Genomic DNA, 12,000 nt, shown 5'->3' with positions numbered 1-12,000 from the left:
TCACTGAAGGTCTCCCTGCCTGTGCTCTGGAGAGTATGGCTGTGCATGAATGTACATTTTTATGTTATGTTTTTGTAATAATCATCTGAAGATGTACCCACAAACATAAGTATCTTTTATTAAAATAAAGTGAAAATTATTATAGTTTTGTGTGTGATTTTATTTTGAACCAACCAACCAGTGTTTACTGAATAAGGCACATGTCTATATGTAGTATATCTACTACAGTAGGGCTGCAACCATTGTCATTATAAATCATTTAGTTTATAATGTCAGGGATGAAGGCCATTGGTTGAAAGTAACTAAATACATTGTTTTTTTTTTACTCCACTGCATTATTTGATAACTTTATTTACTTTGAAGATTTAGATTAATATTATTAAATATTATCAACATATAGATTACGATGTATTATTATAAGCTAAGATGCATCCTTATTGATCCCAGGGGAAATTTCCAGTATTTAAGGTCATTAAAATTAGCTCCACCATTACACTTTAATGTATCAATAATTATAATCCAGTACTATAACATCTTCGCCTTTCTGATAATGAGGATTTTTAACCTTTTGAACTTCCACTAAAGTAAAAACTTTGAATGCAGGTCAAAACTTTTACTTAAAGATACTTAAGTAAAACATCATCTTCACAACATCTTCTTCTACCTCTGTCCAACTGACATCTTCAAATGTGAGTTCAGAACCCAAATATATTCAGTTTAGGATGACATAATACAAAGAAAAGTATCAAATCTTAATTATTTAAAATCCTGAAAACAATTTTGGTATTTTTGCTTAAAGAAATGACTTAAATCAATTATCAGAATTGTTGCAGCTCCACACTATGCCTCTGCAGCCTTGAATATGTGTCCTTCTCTGGACAATAAGGCCTGACACTGACAGACAATTAGTGCTTGTGTGGGAGGATGTAAGCCGAGCTGTCAGACTGCCTGGTGTTCATATGTTCCCCTCTCCGCAGTGTCTGTTGTCCTTTGGAGTAAAAAATACACACACCGTATCTTTTAAAGAGCACACTGCAGTCAGCATGGCCTCCAGCCCAGAACACTGGCCTCTGTCCAGAAAAAAAAGAAGCAGCTCTGACACCAGATATATGCACGCAACTCACATATACTCTCACCTGCGCCAACATATAAACACACCCCATCTATCAGGGCACATTCCTGCACTCCAGCATCTTCTCCTTTTCATTCTGAACCTTTCCCCCAGTAAAGAAACAACTAAACAGCCACTGTTAATCCACTTCTCTCAGCCCCCCCAGCCCGCCTCCTTTCTCCCTCCTTTCCCAGGACATTTGCCAAGGTTACAGAGATGGGAGGGGGAGAGGAGCTGACACAAAGTGGGGGTGAACGACATGCAGAATGTATGAGACAAGAAGAGAGGAGGGAGAAGTCGAGTCCGAGCTGAGCAGCTGCAGTTTTGTGTGTGTCTGCTTCTGTGAGGATTTTTAGATCCATAACGTCACATGGCAGCCTTACATCTTCGTGCCATGGGACAATAAATTCCTCTGCTGCTAGACTGCATCAGGAGTCAGCTGACAGAGGGGGGAAAAGAAGAGAGGAAGAGCGGTGAGGAGGAGGTAGAGGAAAGGAGGTTCCACGAGGCTCTTGAAGTAGCAGGAAGGGGGCTGGGCTTCTCTGACAATGCTTCACGCCAATAAGGACTTTCGCAATGCTAACCTTGACCTGTGGACTGTGCAGTGTTTAGCACTGGCTGCTTGCAGGAGGACACAAGCTGCATGGTGACTTTTTTGTTTGTTTGTTTTGAGCCAGTTCATCAGCAGAGGCAACTGACATGCAGCGTGCACCGGAGGAGTGGAGGGAAGGAGCAGGGGATGAGACAGTAGTCAAGAGGAGGAGGGGGGATTCAGAAGACATGAAGGGAGAGTGGAGGAAGAACGCAGGAGGACCAGGTGTGGAAGAGGTGGAGAAAGAGACGCTTATGATGGAGCTGACGAGGATGGTGCAGAAGATGGTGAAAGAGAGCAGCTGGTGGGAGAGGAGGGGGATCGATTGCAGCATCCTGGCAGCAGCATTCCTCTGTCTGCCTCCCGGTAAGACTGCACAACTTCACACAGCTGCTGGGATCATGGGTCACCTCTGTCTGTCCCTCTCTCAAATGTTATTAAAATTAAACAAACGTACTTTTTTTTCTGTTAATCAACTTAAATTACAGCTATTATACTGGTTCTAAAGTGCTAAATTGATACTGAAGAACACAACATGTTCTAAGGCTGCAGTTAAGGATCCTTTTCACTATTCATTATTTTTTTTTCCGCCTAATAAGTCTATAAACTGTCAGGAAGTAACATTAAATATCTCATTACAATCCCTTCAAGCCCAGGGTGACGTCTTAAAATTGCAATATTTGTCTGACTAACAGTCCAGCTAATGATTGTTTTCATTATTGATTATTTTACTGATGATTTTCTCCACAAAAGAGATAATTTTGTCTATGAAAATGTCCATTATGAGCTGCCTAGAGTTCCTCTTATGTCAGAAAATCCCCAAATATTCAGTTTACTGTCATAAAAGACAAAGAAAACCATAAAATAAGCTTGAGCCAAGTAGAAAAAATATATACATATATGTTATTGATTGTTGCCAGTTAATCTTCTGTCTCTAAACTATTCAATTAATCAACTTATGTTTAGAATAATCCATTTAAAAATCCCTTATAAATGTCACAAATAAAATCGACTGATCACTTCAGCTCTAATTATCTCTTAACAACTTTCCAACTATGAACTCAAGCTGCAGCTCGTTCTCACCGTCTCCCCCCAGCCCGACACTGTTGTCACTACTGGTTTGCACATTCACGGTATCCCATGGTTCCCGTGTATCTGGGTCACTGGTGGTCGGCGACTGACCTCAATTAGGCCTGGTGTCCACTGTGCCTTGTGTCACTCGATCATTGGGAGCGACAACTTTTAGCAGCACCACAAGGACACCTGCTTCAAGCTTGATTTGTAATCCAGACTTGTTGATGTGTTTGCACTTAACACTCCCTGCTACTGCATTCTTAATGCTGGAGCCGCAGCAGCTGCTTCTCTTTTTTAATTGACTCCCGAAATTTTTATTCCTGGTGCAGAAATGTTGACTTCTGGGTTGAATTTATTTGCAGACTGAGGCTGTGGTGGCATCTGTCATTGTGTATCACCGAGCTTGTGACTTATCACCTCGAAATAGGCTGCTTTGAAATAGGAGGTGGAGTATATTAGCACCATTTTATTGGGTTAGGAGGAAAACATGTCACCTAAAGCCTGCTGCGGAAGCCAGAGAAGCTTCACTGGGTGTAGCAGGGTTATTAGAGTTAAATACAGCCCCGCTGATGCTGCATTTCATTAATTATTTAATGTGAGGAGACTGAGGTTACTTTATTGTCAAGGTGTTAGTATAAATATTGGATTGAATCAGATAATAAAAGTTGGAATGCAGGACAAAGTGATCAAGAAAATCCTAAGACTTCAAATGCATTTTCTGAAGACTTTCCTGAACAACGTGCTGAACTGGCGTCAGACTCAGGAGCTGCACCACCAGTGAGGGATAAAGTTTCAGTTTTTCATCTGATCTTTTTGCACGTCACGGTTCAAAGTCACACTGCAGTTCTGGGATGACCGGGTGGGTGCTCACAGATAAGAGACAGGACTGTTTAGCCACACTGCAGTGTCACTGGTGGCAAAGTCGGTCACTTGGTCTGTTGGTTAAACACTTTTTTTCCACGTTCAGATATATTTCACATTGGATGCATGAATGAATAACTGAACAGGTCAACAGGGCACAGGCCCAGGGGCCAGGGAGGTCAGGGGACCTGCGGGCCAGAGCCCCTGATTAAATGTTGATATTTCTTGTTTGAAAGTCAAAGAGCGCAGTTAAAAGACACAAAGTTCCAAAATGACTATGAAGAAAGACAAAATGACAACAAAGAGATACAAAAAAAAACTATGAAGAAACAGAGCGCTACAAAGATCTACAAAGAGACAGAAAGTGACCACAAGAAGACACAAAATAACTTCAGAGACAAAAAAATACCATTAAAAGACACAAAACAACCATAAAGAAATGAAAAATGACCAAATGGAGTGGATGGATAACTGACTCCTGTTGCCAAGGTCGACACATCAATATCTTCTCTTTTTGATTTTAGATACAGCTCAAACACTATTATTATTCCCCGTCTTGCAGCCTTCCTGCTGCTGTCCTCCTCTCAGATCCTGTGGTTTTCGGCGGGGATGCTGCTGATGGGCGTCGCTCACGGTGTCATCACCATCAAAGGAACGCATCTGGCCAGCCACGGGGCGCTGAGCGAGTCCCAGGCCTGGGGGAAGGTCTGGGCCGTCTTCTTCATCGAGGTGAGATGTTCAGAAATAAACTGAAGGCTGTCATCAAAGATAGATGAATAGATGAGACTGGTATCAATCTAACTCTCAACAAGTAAGTAAATAAGTGTATTTCCCAAAATGCCAAGCTCCTCCCAGCTGTTTCAGTGGAGATGCTCAGTCTCCAGTTGTATACATCTGCAAGTGTAAACAGGAAATGAGTAAATAAAGGTGAAAACTAAATAAAATAACAAAGTCATTTACTACCAGCTCATTTATGACCTTGGAAAGAGCAATATTTACAGGAGTGAACACTCATCCCGCAAATCAGGATATTAAATGTGTGTGTAATAACCTTTTATCACGTCAAGACCAGAATGATCAATTCAGTGAACTTTTGAACCTGTGAATTGGGATGCAGATGTTGACTGAAGGCTCTGTGGCTCCTTAGGTAAACAAGAAGGCGCCATGACCTTCAGCCTGTTATTAGCTGCTTTTAAAGCAAATGGAAAAAAACCATCAAACTGGGATGAAGTCCGTCAATATCAGTATTGAGTTTCCTGCTTGGTCATTTTTCATTGATTGTTTTAATGCGTGGCATCAGTGATGTTTTTCATACTCATGCCCATCTATCTGTGTGTGTGTGTGTGTGTGTGTGTGTGTGTGTGTGTGTGTCCTCCATCCGCTCAGATCTGTGGTTCGTTCTCAGCGCGAGCCGGCGTGCAGGGACACATTAAGATGCATCATGCTCATACTAATGTCATTGGACTGGGTGACTCCAGCGTATGGAAGGCCCCCTTCCTGCCTCGCTCTGTCTACCTGTTCTTAGCCCCCCTGGCCGTGCCCATCATCACTCCTCTTGTTGCACTCGGTAAGAGGCGCCAAAGCAGATAGTTTAGGTGTTTACTCAAATATTTCTACAGCCAATGTGACTATCCGCATAATGTTGAGACAGATCTCTGACCTCAGGTTCTCAGGTTCCTGTGTTACCTCATCTCCGTCACTCAGGTGTCAGGTCATTCTCACAGGTGTGATGGTGTCTCATTCTCTGCTTTTGCAGCTCACCTCAAAGGACACTCTCTGGCCCACATCGTCAGGACCATCCTGATGGTTGCGCTGGGCCTGTACTCACAGTACTGGCTGCTGATCCACGTCTCCGGGTTCACGTCCCCCCTCAGAACGTTGCTCTGTATGCTCATCTGCAGAGCGATGTTCTCTGTGCCGTACATCCATGTCAACATTTTCCAGGTGAGGAACACCTGCAGCAGGTCCAGTGTACTGTACATGCTCGGTACATGTTCCTTAAACCAGACTAAGTCCATGTTCAGATCCACCCACTAACATTCTGCCTATTACATACTCAATGAGTATGCGCTACATGCTACCTACTAAAAACTGAATGTTCACACTAAAGTATACAGCCAGTATCCCAGAATGCATTTCGCACCAACTGGCAGTGACAGCAATGACTACTGGGATTTTTAAAGCAGACTAAAAACTGTTGTCAATTTCGCTTATAGGACTGTTTATATGACACTCTATTAAAGGAGCTATTTGAGTTTAGCTATTGCTACACAGCTAACGTTAGCATTAACAGCTGTAACCGATCTAGAAGAAACGTTGTGAGTTCAGCATCAAACTGTTTTTTTACTCACCAACATCTGTCTCCAGAGGTGGAAACAAACACCAGTGTTAACTCCTTTGTCTACCACGTCTTTTCTTCTACTGAAGTCAGCATGCTAACCAGCTAGCCCCGGGGCAGCTGAGTATGTCCAATAAGCTGAGGGCGCAAGTGCAGAAATTCTTGCTAATCTGATGAACATCCAGGCATTTTTCGCATACAAAAAATTCACATACTCTGCAGTTGGAATGCACTACGTACTTATTTTGAATTTTTAACATTCCTTGTGAGAGCAACTCCTGTTAGATAAGGCCTGTGCAGAAAATGGGGTTGAATGCAGCATTGTGTTTCTCATAGATCGGACCGGTCACTGAACTGAAGGGATAAAATGGAACAATTCATGCATGATTTTCCCACATGGAGCCCGAGTCCTGCAGCTCATTGTGCATTGTTCTGATCAAAGTGTGTGGAGGTGGATTAGAAATCACAGGTTCCTGATGTGAAGTCGAGGGTTTAACAGGGGGAAAATGTTTGTTCTCTGTGGGGAGTTGGGGGTGAAACTGAGAACCTGTTCTCTCCTGTCTGCCGGTGCTGTTGTTGGCTGCTGTCCTATCTTTCTTCCCTCTGAACTTACTGATCCTTTGTGTTTTCTAACCAAGGATAACCTTTGCTTTGGTTGACTCTGGTGTCTCAGTTGAAAACAGTGTGTGCGCCTGAGTTCTTTTATGAATGAGGCCAAATAAACATTGAGATCCAGGGAAGTGAAATCCAGTTTGATTGACCTGGTTCTTGATTTCCTAACTGGGCAAAACAAGTAAGCCCCAGATCCTTGCATCGCTTCAGTCACATCAATGGAAATGTTAGGGGTCTTAAAGTATTGATTATCACCTGATCCTAAGGTTTTTCTTATTGGTGCAAATTGAAAATAATTGGTTGATATAAACTCATCTGCTGAGAGTCTGAGTCTACAGCTTTACTGAGTGTTTCTCTCTCATTATTTACTGATTTTGAGTTGAAATTTAATTTTAAAACCTCATCATCTGCTGAGGAAGGTTGTGTGATACAGTCAAAAGCTCCAGAACAGTGGCTAAATGGACCTTATGTTGAGACTATTTTCTCAAACCCAGACTGTGTGTCATCCGCAGCACATTGGCCTCCCCATGTTCTCCCCGACCTGCCGACCAAAGAGGATCTACCAGATGACCCACGGCGTCCTGAACCTGCCCCGCAACCCTGTGCTGGACTGGATCTTTGGACACTCGCTTATCAACTGCCATGTGGAGCATCATCTCTTCCCCTTCCTGTCTGATAACATGTGTTTAAAGGTAGGAAACAAATCACACAACCACCAATCATGCATCAGTTTGTAGTTGCAGTAATTATCAAGCATTTATGACAGAGTTTTGATATATATACATACATGCTTTATGTGTATAATGAAAATATAATTTCCCTGTAGATGATATAATAAAGTAACTTAGTAACAGTAGCAGTAATTACCAGCTTTTTCTTGGTCATTATGAGAAAGTGTTGAACCTATAAGTGCATCTAAACAGCTTGGTGTTGTAGTGTTGTTGTGATTACAGACTATACACGATACACACATATAGTTTCATTTTGTACTAGTAATCATTATTATCAAGTAGGTATGTTAAGTGTTTTATTCTAATGATTAGGACATGATCTCACCTTGAATTAAGTCAGTGGTTCTCAGACTCTTTTTAAAATTTTTTATCATGCCCCCTTCTGGCAGCAGGAAAAATGTCACGCCACCGCTCCCCATGAAAACCAATTTATCTTGCAGAAATACAACAACAACAAGAAGTTCAATTTTATGTTAATGGAATATGGCATTGTCAAATTTCCTTTCATCATATGTCATTACTGTTGTGAAAATAGAAAATATCAAGTTCAATTTTGCACAAACTAACAGTTTTTGGACAAACGCAAAGACTCCAGTACACTAACACTGTGTCAAGAGCAAAACACATGTTTGCTTGTGGAGTATAACCCTGTCACAAATATTTTATAGTGCTTTCATTTCTTTGTTTACTGATTAACTTTTAGTTCCTCTCAACATAGTTTCACTGACATCCACACCCCACTGTAGTCCCTCTGCTATTACTGCTATTGAGTTTGGAAACACAAATTTAAAACAGAAACAGATGATGCTGGTGTTGTCATGACAGAAAGCCTGTGTCACAAATTGGTGGTGTGGAATTTGAAAGGCCTGAGCATTTACCAGGTGCATTGTGGGAATTGTAGGAATCATACTAGGGACTAAGAGTCAGGATGTTTCAGCCTCTGCTGCTTCCAGAATTACCATTTGTTAAAAGTTGTCTCTTGCAAGTCCACAGATCTTTATGAAGGAGCAATAATAAATCTCTGGAGTATCACTTTAAGTCATCTAAAATAAACCTATTACAGTTTTTATCCATTTAAGACCGCAATACCATTCAAGTAAACATTAAGAGCTGCAATAATTAGTCATTTAATCCGTTAGTTAATGAACATTGGAGCCGTTTTTAAAGTAAAACCTTCAAACATTCTCTTATTAAAGCTCATTAAATGTAGAAATTTGCTGCTTTTCTCTGTCTAAATATCATAATAATTTAAATATCTTTGAATTTTGGATTGTTGGTTGTACGAAACACCCCGCCTCTTGCCCGAAAAGATGCTGGGATAGGCTCCAGCCCCCCCCGCGACCCTACTAGAGGATAAGCGGAAGAAAATGGATGGATGGATGGGTTGTACGAAACAAGACACATCTCAGATATTCGATGGTCATTTTTCGCTGTTTCTGATGTTTTGTAGCCCAAACAATTATTGAAACTGTCCCTGTGCCTCTCACCTGTCTCCAGGTGAAGCCTGTCGTGTCCAAGTATCTGACCGAAAAACAGCTTCCATACCAGGAGGACAGCTACCTCTCTCGTCTCAAGCTCTTCTTCCACAAATACCAGGAGCTGATGGTATTTGCTCCTCCGATCACAGAGCTGGTGGGCGTGCAGTGATGACGATGAACTCTTCAGACTAGTGACTGCTGCTGCTCAAAAAGCACAAGCTTCGGTGTTTTAAGTACATGTCTGCCACCATGTTATGACCTCCTTGGTCCAGGTTTGACCTGCCTCTGACGTACATGACAGAGTCTGAATCAACACGACACTGACACAGTGAAGATTTATGTTCAATTAACATGACGTCGTCATGATTGATTTTTTAAAAATGATTGTATTAACTGAACAAATAGCACAAAGACAAGTCATTCAAACAAAAGCTTGGTTAGGTTTAATGAGTTCTGCTTTACAGGTCACAGACAAACTGACCTGGGGTCTGTCTCACGAAGCCAATTCAATCCATCTTGGCTCTGTCCTGGATAACAGAGGTTTCACAGAGACTCAGGAGATCATATTTAATGAGACATCAGTGCAGAGTGAGCAGTGGGTTTTTATTTTAACAATATACAGCGTGCATTGTGCTGCAGAGAAGATTTGTCCCTCCTCTCTGTCCGTCCAGCTGCTGGCGTCCTGTCCCCACTGGGAACTTTATTCACTGGAGCAGTAAGAAAAGAAATCAAATATTCATTCAGGTAAAAGTTACAGACATTAAGCACAATGGAAGAAAACCAGCAACAGAAAAAGAAAAAAAGAATCAAAACATGCTATAAATTGCCATACGTTTACAGTATCTTATAAGCTTTAATAAATCTTTTATAATTTGTCAAATCTGAACAAATCCTGCTCTGTCCTAGTTGCCATGGTAACGGACACCTGATCAGTGAGACAGGCCCCTGCTCTCCTGTACTTAATGATGATGTTTTTGTTTTTATCAATGCAAGTGTTTAATTTGCTGTGTCCTCACCTCAGAAGCTCGTCCTCATCCATCCACTACTTGAGGACATAGACGTGTCTCAGTGTGTTTTTTTTTTGATATGATAATAATTGTAAATCATCCATGTTGTTTTCTTGCCTTTATAACTCAAATAATCCATTATCCTAACGTCTGCCTCTTTAAGTTGTTCTTTGATTGACATCTGTGATTGAATAAATTATTGTCTATTTATACACTTAAAACAAAACTATCCATAATTTCTTTAAATGCTCCTACTCACACATTTCAGAATAAAAGTGATTTTTTGACATAAAAATACTTATATACTATAAGTAATAAATAATAACTATAATAAACTATAAGAATAAATACTATCGTGAAGTGTTAATTGATTTGTTTGGCCACTTGGGGGCAGCAGACCAAGCTGTGAACACAACATTTAAATGGTTAGCAACAGCAGAGCAACATCATCCTCATTTACTGTCATGTTTCTGGACACACAATGAATGTAAGTTCAATATTCACTCTGCTTTTAGCTCTGGTTTGATTTCCACCAACTCCTGAGAGAAATATCTGTTTTTTTAGTGGCTGAATGCTTCACTGTGTCTCTAACTTCCTGCTTGTGTCTGGAAACAGATTTAAAAACCAAAACAAAGAAAGATGCTAAAAGGAAAACCACAACAGAGCCAAGAGGAACCACACAGTCGTTAGGTCCATTCTTTATATATAATTTTTAATATGCATTTGTGAATGCAGCTTTAATTTGAAAGCACTCAGAGGTCTCTGGAGAGCAGCCTGTCCACATATTGTATAATGACTGCAACACACTGAGAAGAATTAAAAGCACTGAATTCAGTATTATAAGAATGTATTGAAAATTTGTTTTAATCAGTGAATCCCTCCATCATTTTTCTACCACTTATCTGGGTCCAGGTCAGGTCAACTCATTCATTACAACACAAGGAATTATTATTATTTACTGCAAAGAAAAATTATATAAATGTCAATAAATTCATGCACTTAATAAATAATTGATAATTACATTTTTGCTCTATCATTCTTTAATCAGTAGAGTTCGTAAAATTGCATTTTGTCTAGTATTAACAAGTCTTAGAAAGTTTTAAATATAATTTAGTGAATCCCACAGAAAGCCTGGAATAATATGTTCAATTCAGAATAGGGTATTTTTTGTAGCTGCTGTTTTCTAGACACACTTTTGATTGACATTTCCTTCTTTTTTACATTCCTCCCAGGTCCAAACAGCAAGAATAAAGCTGTCATTAGTTTTGTTTACAATCCCTGACATTCATATATAATTTCACCCCAGTTTTTATGGTTAGAAGCCAGTTGTTGTTGTTGTTAATTAATTTTATTAAAGATTTCACACTAATACATGATCCTTAAATAAATCATACTGGTATTTGCAGAACACAATCACAGCAAAAATCCAAGTCAGTTTATTTCTATAGGGCACATTTAAAAACAACAAGGTGTCTGACAGACAGATGAGATCGTGACATAATTTGGTTGATGACTAAAATCAAATAAAAACACATAATTAAGATGATATAAATAAACTGACTGAAGCATAAAACATCAATAAAATCATAAAACTCAACAGTGTTGCACAGAGAGCAAAACAGTAGGAATTATTTAAAAAATAAGAGAACAAAAGGACAGATGGAGGTTAAATCCAAGTCTCCAATTGGCTGAGCACACATGTGATTAATCACATGATCACATGACAGCTGCTGCTGCATGTAGATGTGAGTAGGATCCACTTGATAAATGTTTCTTAGAACTTTTTTACACAGACATGAGAGTAAAGAGTCCCTCAGGGTAATTCTCTGATGATCTCCGGCTCTGGTCACTGGGTGGCAGTGTCTGCTCTGAACTCTTCTCTATGCTTCATGCTGATTCATTCAATCACTGGTTTACATTAGATTTTCCACTTGGCATTTTGGAGCAGCAGGAATGTGGCATGTGGAAGAGAGGAAGCGGCTGAGCAGACAAAAGGCTGCAGCGATGATTTCCTCAGTTTCATGGAGATCGGTTCAGGACAGATACGACTGTGAGTGACAGTGCACTCGGTGATTTCATCAGCGCGGTGAGTAAAGAAGTGTGTGTGTGCACAATTGAACTTGTGAGTTTCAGTCTATGATCAAACACAATGCATGTGGAGGAATGAAACTCTACACTTCTGTGTTCCTCGTTTGC

At 40.3% G+C, this 12,000-nt stretch overlaps 1 protein-coding gene across 1 annotated transcript; it reads left to right on the top strand.

The window, feature by feature from the left end:
- Positions 1-1,315: 1,315 nt before the first annotated feature.
- On the top strand, positions 1,316-10,731 carry fads6 (fatty acid desaturase 6). Its single transcript, XM_022742951.1, has 6 exons — positions 1,316-2,069; positions 4,201-4,367; positions 5,025-5,205; positions 5,395-5,582; positions 7,101-7,280; positions 8,817-10,731. Exons 1-6 carry the CDS (start codon positions 1,811-1,813, stop codon positions 8,964-8,966), a joined length of 1,125 nt encoding a protein of 374 aa, XP_022598672.1. The 5' UTR covers positions 1,316-1,810; the 3' UTR covers positions 8,967-10,731.
- Positions 10,732-12,000: the final 1,269 nt, after the last annotated feature.

Source organism: Seriola dumerili, unplaced genomic scaffold (assembly GCF_002260705.1).
Source record: "Seriola dumerili isolate Sdu_G_001 unplaced genomic scaffold, Sdu_1.0 BDQW01000068.1, whole genome shotgun sequence".
NCBI lineage: Eukaryota > Metazoa > Chordata > Actinopteri > Carangiformes > Carangidae > Seriola > Seriola dumerili.
This window is presented reverse-complemented; position numbering and strand designations above follow the sequence as displayed.

Coding starts and splice junctions, on each gene's coding strand:
- fads6 (XM_022742951.1), top strand. CDS start 1,811: ATGCAGCGTGCACCGGAGGAGTGGAGGGAAGGAGCAGGGGATGAGACA. Junction 2,070..4,200: donor ATTCCTCTGTCTGCCTCCCG/GTAAGACTGCAC, acceptor CCCGTCTTGCAG/CCTTCCTGCTGCTGTCCTCC. Junction 4,368..5,024: donor GGGCCGTCTTCTTCATCGAG/GTGAGATGTTCA, acceptor CCATCCGCTCAG/ATCTGTGGTTCGTTCTCAGC.